Raw genomic sequence first — 19,694 nt, forward strand, 5'->3', positions numbered from 1 at the left:
AGGTCTGCCTCATGGCTGCTCCAGTGTTTGGGGTACCCATGAGTCCCATGAATATTCCGGGAAGGGATCTTTGCCATTGACATCCATATACAAAAAAATACTGTATTCCACTGTAGATAGTTAAATATGGGGTGTTAAAAATATGAATGTGCTTTCTTAGATTTCCCCATGATACCTTTTGAGAATTAAAAGTATGACATATTATGAAAAAAACATGAGATAAAATGTGTGCTTTTATCCATAATGACAACAACACCAAACATGGATATGTTTAGTTGCAGATGTATTTTTACTATGCAGTATTAAATATTTTCCTAAAATCTCAAAAGGTACCAAGACTTCACATCTCATGGAAAAAGTGTACTCTTCTTTCTCAATGCTCTTGTGAAAGTATTTTTAAAGTTTATATATTGTGCATACTATGGCATAAAAATTGTATTACTTCATTGGCTTGTTTGCCATGATATATTGCGCATGATAAAATGTTTTGTTGCTTTGCTTGCTTATGGTAACCATGAACCATATTTTGGTTTTTTTTCTTCTCCCTTTTATGTGTGTGTGTGTACACATGCATCTTAAAATCATTTCATATCACTTTTTTTTTCCTCACCAAAAGGAATATACTGCATGGAAAAGATAAATGCAAACATTCCTTTTCTTTGTTTTGTTTTTCTTTAAAAATTCTGACTCAGAGAATTTCTTGCTCTTATTGGCTTTTTATGGGTGTGAAGCGTAACCGAATTGTGCATGGAAGATGCAGATTTAAAATCCAGTGGCTTCACAGTTTGCACATCAGTTGCCTGTCACTTAAAAGTTATTTTGGATTCTGCATGAAATAGGCTTGAGTGGTTTTCTAAAAAAAGACTTTTAGATATTTAACATATAGCTGCACACATTGATATGGTTCAAGGCGAGGAAACATTAGAAATTACTAAAATGAGAGTTTTATGGTTGCACAAAACAAACATTAACCTATACAGGCAAAACAGAATGGCTACTGATATTTCAAAACCAGCACATAAGAAAGTCAATAGGAAGTAAGGGAACAGTTTTCCATTGTGGTTATTTTTCATCATTAATTCTTTCCTCGTGTTTCCTAATTTTCATTGTTGGCCTATTTGGTTGCGACGTGCTTTTTCTGTCTTTCATTTCACATTGCTCTGTTTTTTATTTATTTAGTGTTTTGTGTGTTTTTTACTTTGGATTAGTTATGTCTGTAGAAATTTTCCCCCTCTTTTGCTTAATTGTTCCTTTTGCCTCTTCCATTCTAAATCATGCAAACAATTGTACTTGCTTTTGTAATATTTCAAAGTTTACTGACCAATTTTTTTCTCTGGTCTCTCTGTTTCTCAACCATTTTTGTTGATTTTTGTGTTTGATTTCATTTTAAAATTTAAGAAACAGTTGAACGGAGTGCAGGAGCAACAAGATCCCTCCCCACTTCTTACTCATACAAGCCATTCTTTTCTACAAGACCATACCAGTCCTGGACCACAGCTCCGATCACAGTGCCCGGGCCAGCCAAGTCAGGCTTCACTTCCTTATCAAGTTCTTCCTCAAATACGCCATCAGCTTCTCCGTTAAAATCCATTTGGTCCGTTTCGACTCCTTCTCCAATCAAATCCACATTAGGCGCGTCAACTACATCTTCAGTTAAATCCATTAGTGATGTGGCATCTCCAATTAGATCCTTTCGGACAATTTCTTCGCCAATAAAAACAGTGGTGTCACAATCTCCATACAATATCCAAGTGTCTTCTGGTACCCTGGTTAGAGCGCCCACAGTCACGGAGGCCTCGCCTTTAAAGGGGCTGCCGTCCAGTTCTATGTTTTCCTCTCGAACCTCTCCAGTGACTACAGCAGGGTCTCTTTTGGAGAGGTCGTCAATTACTATGACACCCCCGGCCTCCCCCAAGTCAAACATTAATATGTATTCCTCAAGTTTGCCATTTAAGTCAATCATTACATCAGCAGCGCCGCTAATATCTTCGCCTTTAAAGTCAGTGGTGTCTCCAGCTAAATCAGCAGTTGATATCATTTCATCGGCGAAAGTTACGATGGCCTCTTCTCTCTCATCGCCTGTGAAGCAGATGCCTGGACATGCAGAGGTAGCATTAGTCAATGGATCTATTTCCCCTCTGAAATATCCATCATCTTCAACTTTAATTAATGGATGCAAAGCCACTGCCACGTTACAGGAAAAAATTTCTACAGCTACAAACTCTGTAAGCGCTGTGGTTAATGCCGCCACAGAAACAGTTGAGAAAGTGTTTTCTACGACAGCAATGCCATTTTCCCCACTCAGGTCGTATGTTTCCTCAGCACCATCAGCTTTTCAGTCTCTCAGAACTCCTTCCGCAAGTGCACTCTATGCATCCCTTGGGTCGTCAATATCTGCAACTACCTCATCTGTAACTTCATCGGTAATAACAGTGCCAGTATACTCTGTAGTCAATGTTTTGCCAGAACCAGCATTAAAGAAACTCCCAGACTCTAATTCACTTGCAAAATCAACAGCAGCCTTGCTGTCCCCCATTAAAACATTGACTACGGAGACACGTCCTCAGCCCCATTTCAATCGAACTTCATCCCCAGTCAAGTCATCTTTGTTCCTTGCACCCTCTGCCCTTAAGCTGTCTGCACCATCTTCTTTATCTTCCAGTCAGGAGATATTAAAAGACGTGGCTGAAATGAAAGAGGACCTCATGCGGATGACAGCAATACTACAAACAGATGTGCCTGAGGAGAAGCCATTCCAGCATGAACTCCCCAAAGAAGGGAGAGTGGAGGACGAAGAACCTTTCAAAATTGTTGAGAAAGTAAAGGAAGACTTAGTGAAAGTTAGCGAAATCCTTAAAAAAGATGTGTGTGTCGATAATAAAGGACCGCCCAAATCGCCAAAGAGTGACAAAGGACACTCTCCCGAAGACGACTGGATAGAATTTAGTTCCGAAGAAATAAGAGAAGCGAGACAGCAAGCTGCTGCGAGCCGTTCTCCCACGCTGCCCGAGCGAGTGCAAGTCAAAGCAAAAGCTGCCTCCGATAAGGATTACAGCTTGACCAAGGTGATTGATTACCTAGCGAATGATATTGGGAGTAGTTCATTGACAAACTTAAAATACAAGTTTGAGGATGCAAAGAAAGATGGTGAAGAGAGACAGAAAAGAATTTTAAAACCAGCAATTGCTTTGCAGGAACACAAACTCAAAATGCCTCCCGCCTCCATGAGGCCTTCCACCTCCGAGAAGGAATTGTGTAAAATGGCCGATTCCTTTTTTGGAACAGATGCTATTTTAGAGTCTCCAGATGACTTTTCTCAGCACGACCAAGATAAAAGTCCCTTGTCTGACAGTGGCTTTGAAACGAGAAGTGAAAAAACACCCTCAGCCCCACAGAGCGCTGAAAGCACTGGTCCCAAGCCGCTTTTTCACGAAGTCCCCATCCCTCCTGTCATCACAGAAACGAGAACCGAAGTGGTTCATGTTATCAGGAGCTATGAGCCCTCAGCCGGAGAGGCTTCCCAGTCCCAACCAGAGGAACCCGCGTCACCCAAACCGTCACCCACGTTTATGGAATTAGAACCCAAGCCCAGCACTTCCAGTATTAAAGAAAAAGTTAAAGCATTTCAAATGAAAGCCAGTAGTGATGAAGATGACCACAGTCGAGCTTTGAGCAAAGGCATGCGTGTCAAAGAAGAGACACACATAACCACTACTACCAGGACGGTTTATCATTCTCCACCAGGCAGCGAAGGCGCCTCTGAAAGAATTGAAGAAACCATGTCGGTCCATGACATTATGAAGGCCTTTCAGTCCGGGCGGGACCCTTCCAAAGAACTGGCAGGTCTGTTTGAACATAAGTCGGCAGTGGCCCCAGATGTTCACAAGTCTGCTGCTGAAACCTCAGCCCAGCACGCAGAGAAGGACAACCAAATGAAACCCAAACTGGAGCGTATAATAGAAGTCCACATCGAAAAAGGTAACCAAGCTGAGCCTACTGAAGTCATTATTAGAGAAACCAAAAAGCATCCAGAAAAGGAAATGTATGTGTATCAGAAAGACTTATCCCGGGGAGATGTTAACCTAAAAGATTTTCTGCCAGAAAAACACGATGCTTTTCCTTGTTCAGAGGAACAGGGTCAGCAAGAAGAGGAAGAACTCACTGCAGAAGAGTCCTTGCCTTCTTATCTGGAGTCTTCCAGAGTAAACACTCCTGTGTCCCAAGAAGAAGATAGTCGCCCTAGTTCTGCTCAACTCATATCTGATGACTCTTATAAAACATTGAAGCTTTTGAGTCAACACTCAATAGAATACCATGACGATGAGTTGTCAGAACTAAGAGGGGAGTCTTACAGGTTTGCTGAGAAAATGCTTCTGTCAGAAAAGCTAGATGTGTCTCATTCCGATACTGAGGAATCGGTGACAGACCATGCAGGACCCTCTAGCTCAGAGTTACAGGGGTCTGATAAGCGGTCCAGAGAAAAAGTAGTCACTGCCCCCAAAAAAGAAATTCTCTCCAAAATCTATAAAGATGTGTCTGAAAATGGTGTAGGTAAAGTGTCTAAAGATGAGCATTTTGATAAAGTGACAGTGTTGCACTATTCTGGCGATGGTAGTAGTCCAAAACATGCCATGTGGATGCGCTTTACTGAGGACAGATTAGACAGAGGTAGAGAGAAGTTGATGTATGAAGATAGGGTGGACAGGACTGTGAAGGAAGCTGAAGAAAAACTGACTGAAGTGTCACAGTTTTTTCGTGACAAAACCGAAAAGCTCAATGATGAACTGCAGTCCCCAGAGAAAAAGGCACGCCCAAGAAATGGCAAGGAATACTCTTCTCAAAGCTCTACCAGTAGCAGCCCCGAGAAAGTAACGCTGACAGAACTGTTGGCATCCAGCGATGAGTGGGTTAAGGCGAGGCAGCATGCCCGTGATGGACCGAGCCTCCCCAGAGCCAGTGAGAGGAAAGCGTCCAGTCTGCCCAGCAGCCCGGAGAAGAAGGTTCTGTCCCAACAGACTGAGGACAGCAAGTCCACAGAGGAAGCCCAAGGAAGCGTGCCACAGAGCAAAGCACCAGAAGGGCCCCAGTCTGGGTTTCAGCTCAAACAGTCTAAACTGAGCTCCATTAGATTAAAATTTGAACAAGGTGCACAGGCCAAAAGTAAGGACGTGACTCAAGAGGACAAGAAGCCAGATGGCCAGTCCAGAATCCCAGTTAAAAAAATGCAGGAGAGCAAGCTACCTGTCTACCAGCTTTTTGCTAGAGAAAAACAGCAGAAGGCAACAGACCTCTCAGATGAAAGAGTGCCTGTCCAAAAAGATTTTACGGTATTAAAAGCTAAAGATGAGCCCGAGCCAAGCAGTGAGATTGTTGTCAATGATTCTGGCTCTGGTGATGTGAGAAAACAGAGACCTGAAATGTCAAGTAAAGCGATGCCTGACTACTCTTCTGAGCAACAGGCTAGAGACTTGGCATGTCATGTAACCTCAGATTTAGCCACTAAGGGACCCTGGGACAAAAAGGTCTTTAGAACGTGGGAAAGTTCTGGAGCCGCTAACAATAAGTCGCAAAAAGAAAAGCTTTCGCATGTGCTTGTTCATGATGTAAGAGAGAATCACGTTGGTCACCCTGAGAGTAAAATTGTTGATCCCAGGAGTGAATTTGTGTCTGTGACTGAGAGAGAACACAAATTGTTAACAAATGGCTCTCTCTCAGAAGTTAAGGAAATGACTGTAAAATCTCCCTCCAAAAAGGTCTTGTACAGGGAATATGTTGTGAAAGAAGGGGACCGTCCTGGCGGGGCTCTCGATCAACCTTCCCGGAGAAGTGAGAGCTCGGCGGTGTCGCACATCCCAGTCAGGATGGCCGATGAGCGGAGAATGCCGTCTTCTAATGTTCCCGTTGGTTTTTGTGAGCAGTCGCCATTTCCACAGCATGGACTATCACAAAAGTCACCCCAGTCAAGTCACAAAGAGACAGTGGAGACACAGCACTTTAATTCTCTAGAAGATGAAAAAGTTACCTATTCAGAAATCAGCAAAGTTTCCAAACATCAGAGTTATGTAGGCTTATGCCCCTCTCTCGATGAAACTGAAAGCTCCCCCACCAAATCTCCTGATTCTTTAGACTTTAGCCCAGGAAAAGAATCTCCCTCTAGCGAAGTATTTGACCACAGTCCCATTGATGGATTGGAAAAAGCTGCACCACTAGCCCCGCCAGAGGGAGGGAAAGAGATAAAAACTTTACCTGTTTATGTCAGTTTTGTACAGGTGGGGAAGCAGTATGAAAAGGAGATACAACAAGGAAGTGTGAAAAAAATCATCAGTCAGGAATGTAAGACAGTACAAGAGACCAGGGGGACCTTTTATACAACCAGACAGCAAAAGCAGCCTCCTTCTCCCCAAGGTAGTCCGGAAGATGATACTCTAGAGCAAGTTTCCTTTCTAGACAGCTCTGGGAAAAGCCCTTTAACCCCAGAAACACCCAGTTCAGAGGAAGTGAGTTATGAATTTACGTCTAAGACACCAGACTCACTCATAGCTTATATACCAGGTAAACCCAGCCCAATTCCCGAGGTTTCTGAGGAATCGGAGGAGGAGGAACAGGGCAAGTCATCCTCCTTAAAGCAGACTACAGTGGAGGAGATAATAGGCGCGCACGAATTGCCTAGCAGTGTGAGCAAAGACTCTAACCAAAGACCCAAAACCAACAGAGTTGCCTATATCGAGTTCCCCCCTCCTCCGCCACTGGATGCAGACCAGATGGAGTCGGAGAAGGATCTTTCTCTGCCTGAAAGAGAGGCTGGCATGATTGAAGTCAGTCTGCAAGATGAGCATGACAAGTACCAGCTGGCTGAGCCAGTCATCCGAGTGCAGCCACCCTCCCCAGTTCCTCCTGGGGCAGACGTCAGTGACTCGAGCGATGATGAGTCACTTTATCAACCAGTTCCAGTTAAAAAATACACCTTCAAATTAAAGGAAGCAGACAGTGATCAAAAAGAAACGACAAAACCCAAAGCTTCTGCTGAGAAGGCTTCCAACCAGAAAGAATTAGAAACTAATGGATCTGGAAAAGATCATGAATTTGGCCTTGATTCGCCTCAGAATGAAACTGCCCAGAATGGGAACAACGACCAGTCCATCACCGAGTGTTCCATTGCTACCACAGCCGAGTTTTCTCACGATACAGACGCCACAGAGATTGACTCTCTTGATGGCTATGACCTGCAAGATGAAGATGATGGCTTGACAGAGAGTGATTCCAAACTCCCAAGTCAGACCATGGAAATTAAGAAAGACATCTGGAACACAGAGGGCATTCTGAAGCCAGCTGATCGCTCTTTTAGCCAAAGTAAACTTGAAGTCATCGAGGAGGAGGGAAGGGTGGGACCAGATGAAGATAAGCCATCTTCCAAAAGCTCTTCATCGGAAAAGACTCCTGATAAGACTGATCAGAAGTCAGGGGCCCAGTTTTTCACCCTAGAAGGCAGACATCCTGACAGATCCGTGTTTCCTGATACTTATTTCAGTTACAAAGTAGATGAAGAATTTGCCACTCCTTTTAAAACAGTAGCTACCAAAGGTCTAGATTTTGACCCTTGGTCTAATAACCGAGGGGATGATGAAGTTTTTGACAGTAAATCCCGGGAAGATGAAACTAAGCCATTTGGTCTGGCTGTGGAAGACCGCTCTCCGGCAACAACCCCTGATACAACGCCAGCCAGAACACCAACCGATGAAAGTACCCCAACTAGTGAGCCTAACCCCTTCCCATTTCATGAAGGAAAAATGTTTGAGATGACTCGCAGTGGTGCAATTGACATGAGCAAGAGGGATTTTGTTGAAGAGAGGCTCCAATTTTTCCAGATTGGTGAGCATACTTCTGAAGGGAAGTCAGGGGACCAGGGGGAAGGGGATAAAAGTATGGTCACTGCCACACCACAGCCACAGTCAGGGGACACCACTGTAGAAACCAATCTAGAGAGAAATGTAGAGGCACCTGCGGTCGAACCTAAACCCAGCATCCCGACCAGCGGAGAGTGTCAGGAAGGCACACCCAGTAGTGCCTCCCTGGAGAAGTCAGCAGCAGCCACTAACACCTTGAAAGTTGACCCCAAGTTGCGCACGCCTATAAAAATGGGGATTTCTGCGTCCACCATGACCATGAAGAAAGAAGGCCCTGGAGAAGTCACAGATAAGATAGAAGCTGTGATGACCAGTTGTCAGGGATTAGAAAATGAAACTATAACAGTGGTTTCAAATTCAGCCGATAGCCACATGGGTGCTAGGCCCCAAGACAAACACGATTTTCAAAAAGATAACTTTAATAACAACAACAATTTGGATTCTTCCAGTATACAGACAGATAACATTACAAGTAACGTAGTTCTGACAGAACACGCCGCACCCACTCGTACCACAGAGAAAGCTAATCCAGTGAAAAGCTCATCAGGAAAAAAGACAGGGGTGCCACAGGGACACTGTGTGAGAGAGAAGCAGAAAGTGCTTGGAGAGCAGCAAAAGACACAGGCACCGGTAGGGATTAGGCGCAAATCCAAACTTCCCATAAAGGCCACTTCAGCAAAAGATACCTTCCCACCACATCATATGTCAAACATGAAAGGGAGTAAAATGAAGCAGGTTAGTCCATCTGAGAAAGCCAAAACCCTTACCTCTTCTTCATGTCTAGATGTAAAGTCCAGAATTCCAGTAAAAAACACACACAGGGATAACACAGCTTCAGTTAGAAAAGCATGCACCTCACATAAGCAAGGGCAGCCAGAGAAAGGCAAGGCCAAACACCTGCCATCCAAGTTGCCAGTAAAGGTAAGATCCACCTGTGTCACCACCTCCAGTGCTACCACCACAGTTCAAGTCAGGAAAAGTCAGCTTAAGGAAGTTTGTAAACATTCCATTGAATATTTTAAGGGAATTAGTGGTGAGACCTTAAAGCTTGTGGACCGCCTCTCTGAAGAAGAAAAAAAGATGCAGTCCGAGGTGTCGGATGAGGAAGACAGTACCTCAAGAAACACGTCGTTGTCCGAGAGTTCCCGGGGTGGCCAGCCTTCAGTTACAACGAAGTCTGCTAGAGATAAGAAAACAGAGGCAGCACCTTTAAAATCAAAGAGTGAAAAGGCCGGCAGTGAGAAAAGGAGCAGTAGGAGGACTGGTGAGAATGAAGGCAGTCAGGTTTCTCGAGCACTCTCTGCTCACATCCTGGAGAACGAGCCTAGTTTGTAAACACTTTCCAACCCGTAGACCCTAGTGCATGAACTGTTGTGATTGCCTGTGGAGTGACTTAACCGTAGTTTCTCATTCTGTCATTGTCATCTGTATGTGCTGTTTATATATCCTCCTCTTTCTTCCTTCTAACCAAACTACACCCTAGACAGCTAGGGAAGCATGCTGAAGGTATTGGTGTCATTCATGATGAGCAAATTTTTTTTTAATGTGCTAACGGATATGATTCTGTGAAAGTAAAAGCACAGAAGTTGAAACCCCATCATGGTGTTTTCACAAACACAACACTTCTGTAACGGTTGTAAAGTAGCTAGCCTGTCAGCATGTTCAATTCCATTACATTGAGCATCCATGTAGTCTGACATTTGGCCTGATGCAGGCGAAAATCAAGTGAGTCCTGTGAAAAGAGGTGTTCATGTAGGTGATTAGGACACAGTTAAGTGTACAGTGTTAGCATTAGTCTCTCTGTAAAATCTGAGTACTGCTCAAAGCAATTTTCCAGTATCCTGTTTTTCTTGATGATTATTTTAATTAAGAAATTGTAAATCGTAGGTCCACAGAGTCCATGTGAACGGACAGATATCAGGATGGCAATAGTAGCCGATCACCTGGGACTTAGTTGGACAGGTAAGTGTGTATAAACCCGAATGAAACAGATAGTTTCTTAAATTCTCTGTCTTATTCACAGGCGGTTCATAATAAAAAAACAAGCAATGAGTAAAAAATATTATAATTCTACCTACCCAGAAATAATTACTGATAGTACTGTATACTGTGTTTTCCAAGGCTTTTCCTATGCATATTCACTGAAGAATATAAATTTAAATCTTAATTTCACCTTGATTGTAAGCACTTTCTCACAATGCCATTTCTGGTAATATAGGATAACCTTTTATCTAATAGGAAATTTATTTTGTGGCATAAAAGAAAACATAGCTAAGGCCTATGACTTTTAAGTAATTTAAAAATTTTAAACATGCCAGGGTAGGAAACCTCTGGCCCGTGGGCTGTAAAAGGCCCGCGAAATCATTTGGTCTGGCCCTGCCAAGGCATTAGGGGTGAGTTAATTAAGTGTTTGACCAGATACAGCAGGCTAATTTTTAAATTGATAATTTTGTATAGCTTGAGAATGATGTTATAAATATCCAAATGGCCCTTGGCAGAAAAAGATTCCCCACCCCTGGTTTATGCCCTTAGAGCAGCTCTCTCAGGCAACAGTTAAATTAATCCATGCCTAGGTTTAAAAAATTTTAATCATTCATGAGTCATCTTCACAATTTTTATGATATACACATTATCTATATGTTTATTTAGCTGATAGTTGTAAATTGACTCCATTTTACGCTCAAATATTTATTTAAAGGAAAACATATCACTTTGATAATGGAAAACAAGGATCATTTTTAATAATTACATAAGCAAGAAAACAGGAATGACAGTAAATTTAAATTTTTAAGTAAAATTTTAAAAAATAGTGAAATGACTGGAACTATTTATTTATGCAGAAAAGGAATATTCTGTAGGTTGAGTATATTTGTTTAAATTCATAGCCATAAAACGTAATAGTTTTAAAATGTCAATTGTCATAGCTAAAGTCATCTTGCATACCATCAGTGACATACATCTAGACTCAGGGAAATAATTATCTATGCTGTTAAAAGGGAGAGTATGAAAGTAGTTCATATAAATAATTTTCCTTTGACTGCCATAAGTCCCTCCCCCTCCTACATATTGAACCCTCCTCTCTCTTTCCACCCAGTCCTTGCTCTCAGACATACAGCTAAGACCCAGGAGGCTGGTGATGGTTTGAGTAATCCCTTGCAGGTTGAGAGTTAATAACAATCCGCTGTATGTAAACATTTGCTAACATAAAATTAAAGATAGTATTTATATTTTACCATAGGACACTATAATCTGAAAATAAAGTGGAGTCAATGTTGATTTTGCAGTATTGTATGCCCATAACTATTAAATTATTTCCCATAAGCAAATCCAGTTCTCTGTCAGAGCAAATTTTTGGAGAAAATGTGATGTAAGAATAGACAGACATAAAGCCATAAAACGCTAAAATTCTTAGTGACAATGTGTCTTAGCTTTCATCGAGTCTAGACAAACGATACAGCTCAGTTATGAGAGCTTGTTGGGCAGTAAGTTGTCTTAAAACACAGAGAGATGAAGAACTTAAAAACAAATTTAATTTTTTAAATTTGAATTCCTATATGATAATAAAGATTATTAGGAAAATTAGCAATTAGAAGAACAAAATTTAAATCTGTCCATTAGAATCACTGTTAATTAATCTTAATGAACTTTGATTTTTTAAAAAAATGCTCTTTTAAATGTTATAATAACTATGCAACTTACTGCTTTTTTATTTGCAAGTACATAGTTTCTACAAAATTAAATATTCTCTGATCTTGATTTTAATGGCTAAACAATAACAACCAATAAAGATACTTTATACAATGATGTTGTTCTAACTGTGGGTCATTAGTGAGTCATGGAATCAATTCATGCTTTGGTTATGTTTTTAAATGGAATAGAATGGTAAAGAAGACATCTGTGTATTATATGTATTAAGGCTAGTTTTGCTCCATAAAGATCAGTTTCATTTATAGCAACACCAAGATATACAATATATTTCTTATTGTAGGTTCTGATCAAAATAGTTTGCAAGCCCCTGCATTGCATTACATTAATTAACTCTTTTGTTCAACACTTGGATTGTTCTCAATTTTTCAGTAGTACAAGCCTACAATGAACATTCTTTGTATGTAAATCATTATGTACAACCCTAAGTATTGTCAAGATCGATCTCTAAAAGTAAAATCACGTGATCAAACGATATGGACTTTTTTTGAGCCTCCGAATGCATTTTGACAAATTGCTGGAAATATGATGGTCTAACCACTATGCTGTATACCTGAAACCAACACAAAATAATACTGAATGTAAAAATATATATCCTTTTGATTAAAAAAAAAAATAAGCAGGATAGAATCTTGACCAATTCCTTTTCCATGGAAGGATATTTTTACCATTCCTTACTTTTTATAATTATTTAAGGTACTACATGCCTAATAAATCTTTTTTTAATTATACAAAAAAATAAGTAAGTCTTCTCACCTTTGACTTCTACATTCCCCTCTACTAAAGCAGCCACTACTACTCATACATATCTTCCCAAAGACACTCTCAGCATAAACAAGATGGAGTGTATACATCTAGATGGATAGAAAGTTATCTCCCTTTATTTTGTATACATGTGGCAGCATATTGTACACAGTGATCTGGCCTGGAGTCATTCCTTAGCCTCCAAAGTGAAGTTCATGCAACTTGATGACATATAGAGTAGAATATTAAGTGAGTAAAAGATGTACCTCATGAAGACTGCCTAGAGAAAACACCAGCATCTCTTGTGCCAAATATTTATGAACTGTATATCCCTTGTACGAAGTTGGCTCGAATTGAAAGAATAATTTGGCTGAATTAAAAGAATCCAGCAAATCTTTCTGCAGATCAATAAACTATATAATCTAATTGTAACTAAGTAAGAGTTAAATCACAGCCTATGTAGGATCACTACTTTCCTGAGAAATCAAGTATATAATGATTACTGCCCAAGGCTATACTTAGGTTTTACTGTAAAATTCTTTTTTTTTTTTAATGAAATATATGTGATAAAAGTAGAATACAAAATCTAAGTAACTCTTTTTCTTTTCTACAGAACTGGCAAGGGAACTGAATTTTTCAGTGGATGAAATCAATCAAATACGTGTGGAAAATCCAAATTCTTTAATTTCTCAAAGCTTCATGTTATTAAAAAAATGGGTTACCAGAGATGGAAAAAATGCTACAAGTATGCTAAAATTATATTACTTTAACTTTCATAACTGCATATATCCAATATTTTCTATAAATCTACTGTTAATAACATCAGAGTAATCAAAAAGTAGTAGCAGGTCTTTTGAAATTATATTAGTTTAGTGCAAATATTCTACCCTATCTTTAGGAAGCTTTCAGAAAGCAAATAGGGAATTTTTTTGCGTTTTTATCTGAAGTTCTCTCTCTGACCATTAAAAGTGAAAATGTAATTCTAACTGTTAAGTCGTGGGGTGGTAGGCAAACACTATGAAGTTACTGCTATGGTCAGAGATGGATGTACAGGGAAGTAGAGAGATCAAATTAGGGAATCAAATCATTGTACACAGTTTGGTCTGTGGTGGCAGAGAATTCTCTAATACTGTTGGGTTTTGTTTTACTGTGGGTGGCATAGGAGGGCACTATACTATGACAAGTGACAACCCACAACCATGTGGAATAAGTTATTGTAAGGTCACCCTGATTTTAGTAAGTCATTAAATTGCTAAGCATTAGATATGAGGGCGACCTATTTTGACAGTCTGAAAGGAGAGGAACATGTTTAAAATGTTATGAGATCCCCTTATAACTAAAAGGAATGTAGCTATTTTGGGGCTCATCTGCTCTGCATCTTACAATGGAATGAATGTTGCTGTCTTCCAGCACAGCTTTATCGGGTGATTCTTAAGACCCTTACAAATCTTCCCAGGAGTGGCCAGTTTTCTGAGCCCCCTGGTTTTCAGAGCTGCAATCAGGAAGAGCTAAAATACCAGCAGGGTCGCAAAAGCTATGTCTTTGTGTGGATATTGTGATGACTGAAAGAAATAATTTCCTTGGATTTTCAACCTTTTTTTTCCCCTCCTTTTCAGCTGATGCCTTAACTTCGGTCTTGACAAAAATTAATCGAATAGATATAGTGACTCTGCTAGAAGGACCAATATTTGATTATGGAAATATTTCAGGCACCAGAAGTTTTGCAGATGAGAACAATGTTTTCCATGACCCTGTTGATGGTAATTGAATCCAGTGTTCATATTTATTTAATCATTTGATAAAATTTGAAAGTGCAGTAAAACAAGGAAGTCGGTTAAACCAGCTAAATGATGATTTGCTTGACTTAATTTCTCATTTTCACAGCATTTTTTCTGCCAGAGTCTGCAAATATATACTCTGATAGACCAAATGATAAATGTCTTATGTAAAATATGAACAAGGAGATATAAAAGCATATGTTATCTGAAAGAATTCTATTTCAAATATTTTATGTGACCAAATGGGAAAAAGTTTAATATCTAGACACTACACAGTTTTTGTCATTTTCACATTAACCTTAAAAACTAGTGAATTAGCTATTGTATATAGACAAAACCAAATTGCAAGCTGTTTTACCGAGTAGGTAAGGTGTTGGGTCAAGTTTAAATATATATTATACAAATTGTTAAGTAAAATACTGAATTACTGTTTTGGGACCCAGTATTTAAGTATGTACTAAAAAAGTCTAATGTGTCACTCAAAAAGTATTTTAGTTATTTAGCATTATTTTATCGTGTGCTATTTATTTGTTGGGGGGGAAAACCCTACTTGACTAATATAGTTTATAAAAGGCAGCATAATTTCTATTCAGTGAACATATATGTCTCTAATAACATAATTTGTCTTTTATGTTAGCTTCATTTATAGATATTGTAATTTTTCCTTCATTATGTAAATTTGGGCTTTTTCATCAAAGTATTAAGAAAAGCATAACATATCTTATGTTTTTCAAGATGCTCATCTTCCTTCACAAATGGAAATTATTCCTAGAATGAATTTTGAGTAAAAATGTTGATGATGGTGTGGAGGCAGGAAGAAGGACTAGGGATATTTTTCCACTATTCCATGTTTTGGAAAATATGATGATTCTTTTTCCAGTTTTAAACGGAAAAGTTAGACTAACAAGAATCAATAACTTCTAATTCTGCATATTATGTGATAAAAGTTCTCAAAGTCAACAGAAAATTTAAAGCATACCATAACATAAGAATGATGGGTAATAATGTCAAAAGTGGTTTCTCTTTAAGTTTATAAACACCAGAGAATCTTGGGGAAAAGCTCTCTTTAAAGCCTTATCTTATATGTGAAACCATGTATTGGTACTAAAGACATATCATGTTATATCAAATGATGAATTATTGCCAAATTATAGAATATTTTAATATTCTTTGTTGGGAAAATTTTTAAGCACAGTAGCTCTAATACACAAGATCACCAGGAAACAATGGACGTATTCAGTGGAATTGAAAACTACATTTAATTTTAACATTTTAAAATCAGAATAGGGAGATTTAGGGATATATGTATTAAATATCACTTGTGCAGATTATAAACCTCAGCTAATCTTAGCCAGCTTTTCAACAAGATTCTGGTCTACAGGTGACCATAATGGGAAAATATTCACTTACCTATAGTGATCTGAATTCACAATAAAAGTTAAGTTGGTATTTACCTTGGACTGATGGAAAAATGAGGCTTTAGTTTTGTAGACTAGTAATTCAGAAAATGTGCTGGGTTGCGTTGTGTGTTGTTGTTTTTTCCTGTCTCTCCTCTTTGTTGAAATTCTGTAAAACTTCCTTTCCTCACCATGACCAGACCATTGTTGACTTTTCTCTCTGCTCAAAGAGAAAAATACTCCCTTAGCCCATGCAGCACAGTTTAAAACATGAGACCTGCTCCCTCCATCCCCTCTATGTAGTCTGGTTAATAAACCTCCATGTTTCATAGCCTTGTCGTGGATATTCAGACCTCTTTGCAGATGGTTTTCCTCCTGTCTCTGTTGTACCATTTCCTTTTTCTCTTTATTTGATTCATGGTTTTGAGTGGACCCATCTCACCAAGTTTACCAAAATGTCCATATACACCACAGCCCTTTCATCTTTGACACATTATGACACTTGAAAATTTACATGGAGTCTTTTCTACTTTATCTGCTTTTTAAGTCCTTTTCCTAACATGGTTTTAGATTTTTTTTCCAAAATCTAATAATCATTTCTTTCCAAATATTAAATTCACTTTTCTTTGCTGTAAATTTCATGTGAAATAACTAAAAATTAGAGTTGGGTAGAATCGCTCATATGCACTGTTCTTAAAATAAGTTATAAGTAATTATAAAAATTGGTGTCTTGTGGCTTGCTGTATTTAATCCACGAAAATATGGATTTTACATGCTAAAAGTTGAATGATAATAAATTTGGCCATGGAATAAATGTATCTTATATAGTGGCAAATAACTTTATATTGGATTACATTAATCTGTGTATTTAAGTTATATTAAAATTACCAAAATTGATAAGCAGTCTATATCTTAATTAATATCCTATCTTATTATAGTTTGCACTAGCCTTTTATTTCATTGTATTACATTTAATTGAACTAAACCAATAAATTTATCATTCTGTAATTCATCATACATTTTCATACCTGATATAATTTAAGTCATTCCATGTGTTTTTGTTTGATGTGTTCGTAATTCATTCCAGTCAGTCCAAATGTACTGTCTTCCATAGGTTATCCTTCCCTTCAAGTGGAACTGGAAACTCCCACAGGGTTGCACTACACACCACCCACCCCTTTCCAGCAAGATGATTATTTTAGTGATACCTCTAGCATAGAATCTCCCCTTAGAACCCCCAGTAGACTGAGTGATGGGCTAGTGCCTTCCCGGGGAAACGTAGAGCATTCAGCAGATGGACCTCCAGTTGTAACTGCAGAAGACACTTCCTTAGAAGACAGCAGACTTGAAGACTCAATGCCTATAACAGAAATGCCCGAAGCAGTCGATGTAGATGAGAGCCAGTTGGAGAATGTTTATCTGAGTGAGTATCCTCGATACCTTGGAAGTATGGCTGGGGTCCCAAAAGATGTTAAACCAGCAGAGCCACTGAAACATACTAGAAAAGTAAGAGTCAGCTCTGAGCAGCAAGAGAAAGGAAAATCTGGTCCTGATGAGGAGATGACAGAAGAAAAACTCAAATCTCTATTTGAGGACATTCAACTTGAAGAAGGAGTAGAGTCTGAGGAGATGACAGAAGAAAAAGTAGAGGCTATTCTTAAACGTGTTCAGCAAGCAGAACTGGAAATGTCTTCAATTACAGGTTGGCAGAATGAGACCAGTGGAAACCTAGAGTCCCCGGCTCAAGCTCGAAGAATAACTGGTGGGTTACTAGATCGACTGGATGACAGGTATGGCTGCTTCAGAAAAAGGAAAACGAAACAGGTTACATATTAGTAGTTTAAATATGTGCTTTTCAGCAATTTTTTTTACATGACCATTCCAGTTTGGGGATAATACATGCTTTAAAGGTTGGTACATTTGCTAATCTGGAGAGGGAAAATTACATTAAGCGCAAATATAATTCTTAAAACTATTGACAGCCTGAGGGAAATGCAGAAAGTTTGAAATACATGCCAAAAATTGATGTACATTTTACTTTAGAAGACTACTCTTTTCACATAGCCAGTAATTAATGCTCATTCAAAAGACTATAATAAATAAATTCCAAGTTTTTTAAAGAAATATAAACATAAGCAGGCTTATTATACAAATTTTTAAAATACAGATTTATAAAAAATCAATGCAACCCCACAGTCTAGCAATAAGCACCATTAAAATTTTGGTGGATTTTTTTTTTTGCATACATATTTTAAAATGTCTTAACAGAAAACGCAAAGAAAAAGAAAAGTCATTTGTCTTTCTACCATACTAAGAAAACACATTTTTATATAATATCCTTCCTTTTTTATACATGAGTGTTTTACGTGATTTGAAATATAGTATATGTACCATTTTTTTTGAGAGAGAGAGAGGAAGGGAGAGGGAAACATTAATGAAAGAGAAACATCAATCGACTGCCTCCTGCACATGCCCCAATGGGGACTGAGCCCACATCTGGGGCATGTGCCATGACCAGGAATCGAACCAGTGACCTCTTGGTTCATGGGTTGGTGCTCAACCACTGAGCAACACTGGCTAGGCAGTATATGTAATTCTTTAGCCCAAATAATTTTGCCATGATTGAAATTTGTTTATATCCAATGTAATTCCCTAATTATGAATCTGATTCTTTTTATAGTGGCCTTACTCTAGAAAGGTGGGAGTTTAATGTCCTCCAGACATTGATTCAAATCTCACCATCATTAGGTTTGCACTTTGTGACTTTGGATGAATTTCTAAGCTCTAAGAATGTCACTTCAATCAGCTTTAAAAATAAGAATGACTACTTTCCTCAAACAGGTTTATATATTGAAAAAGAAAGCTTGTAGCATGCATACCAAATGACTGATGCAAATAATCTGTTAGTAATATTTTTTTATGTACACATCAGACATTTTACTTCAATGGCAACTAATGATAAACTTAAGTTGGATGCAAAAAAAACCCCAGATTATTTCATAACCAAATTTAATATTTTCATCTTACTAAGCCTCTTGCTCCATAAAATTCCCAAAGGTGAAGTTTACAAAACTCTTTTTGCAGAATGGTAGCATCAATGAGTTCTGTGTTCACCCTACCAAAGAGCCAAGACAATAAAGAACACTACTTCTGATGTCTACATTCAGATACAGTTGTATAGTTTATGGTTGTAGTTATGGTATAGAACAGTGTGGTTCTCAACCTCCTCATGTTGTGGTGACCCCCAATTTCATTGTTACAAATTAAACATAATTAAAGCATAGTGATTAATCACAAAAACAATATGTAATTATATGTGTTTTCCGATGGTCTTAGGCAACCCCTGTGAAAGGGTGATTCGACCCCCAAAGGTGTCGCGACCCACAGGTTGAGAACCGCTGTTATAGGATCATCACAATGTGCTGGAACCGTTTGTCCTTACACAAACAGAATAGGGTGTGCTATTGATATTTTTGATAACTGTGTTTAGATCATCAATTTGATTACAAGTGTACACACACACATACTTACATATATATACATAATAATATGTTACACATATAAAACATTGCAATAGTTATTGCCTTCAGAAGTCTACGGGTAATAAGCAAAGACACTAAACACAATACACAAGCTACAAAAAGTCTATGCTGAAATGACTAAAAATTAGAAATCACTTTTTTTAAGTACCGGAAGAGAAAGATTTTTAATAGTTGAAAGAAAAATAGTTCTCACAGGAAGTAAAAGCAGTGGGTGAATACCAGTGTCAGCAGAGGTCAGGGGCATAGAAAGATGGGAGCGAGGAAGAGAATTATAACTGGAAACATGGTAGCAGGAATCATAATTGGAAACACAAAGACTGGAATTTGGGGTTCTAGGGGATGCCACAGCTCTCATCACAGGAATTCATTTTGTGCCTTAGCAGGTTTTTCACTGGCAGTATAAAAGCATTTTGAGATATCCTCCTCTTTTAAATTAGTGGGTCTGGAACTCTGAGCAGTCCATGAACTGCTCAGGATTGCTTTTTAAGATATAGAATTCAAGCGGCTATAGAAGTGCAATAAACACACACACACACACACACAAGCAATAACAGCATAGCTAGCCAGCTTGGGAGTTACCTAGAGCCTACGTAGCACCTCCTCACCCCCACACCCAGGACTGCC

The 19,694-nt window shown here is 38.8% G+C and overlaps 1 protein-coding gene across 1 annotated transcript in view; it reads left to right on the forward strand.

Annotated features, from left to right (window-relative positions):
• ANK3 (ankyrin 3) overlaps positions 1 to 19,694 on the forward strand; it is a 294,328-nt gene that overhangs the window by 255,047 nt on the left and 19,587 nt on the right. The window contains exons 37-41 of the mRNA XM_081104730.1: positions 1,399 to 9,168; positions 9,792 to 9,866; positions 12,967 to 13,098; positions 13,970 to 14,113; positions 16,643 to 17,318. Of these exons, the coding sequence (XP_080960856.1) occupies positions 1,399 to 9,168; positions 9,792 to 9,866; positions 12,967 to 13,098; positions 13,970 to 14,113; positions 16,643 to 17,318 (8,797 nt within the window). The remainder of the gene's footprint in view (positions 1 to 1,398; positions 9,169 to 9,791; positions 9,867 to 12,966; positions 13,099 to 13,969; positions 14,114 to 16,642; positions 17,319 to 19,694) is intronic.

This window comes from Myotis nattereri (genome assembly GCF_964212035.1).
Source record: "Myotis nattereri genome assembly, chromosome: 13".
Taxonomy (NCBI): domain Eukaryota; kingdom Metazoa; phylum Chordata; class Mammalia; order Chiroptera; family Vespertilionidae; genus Myotis; species Myotis nattereri.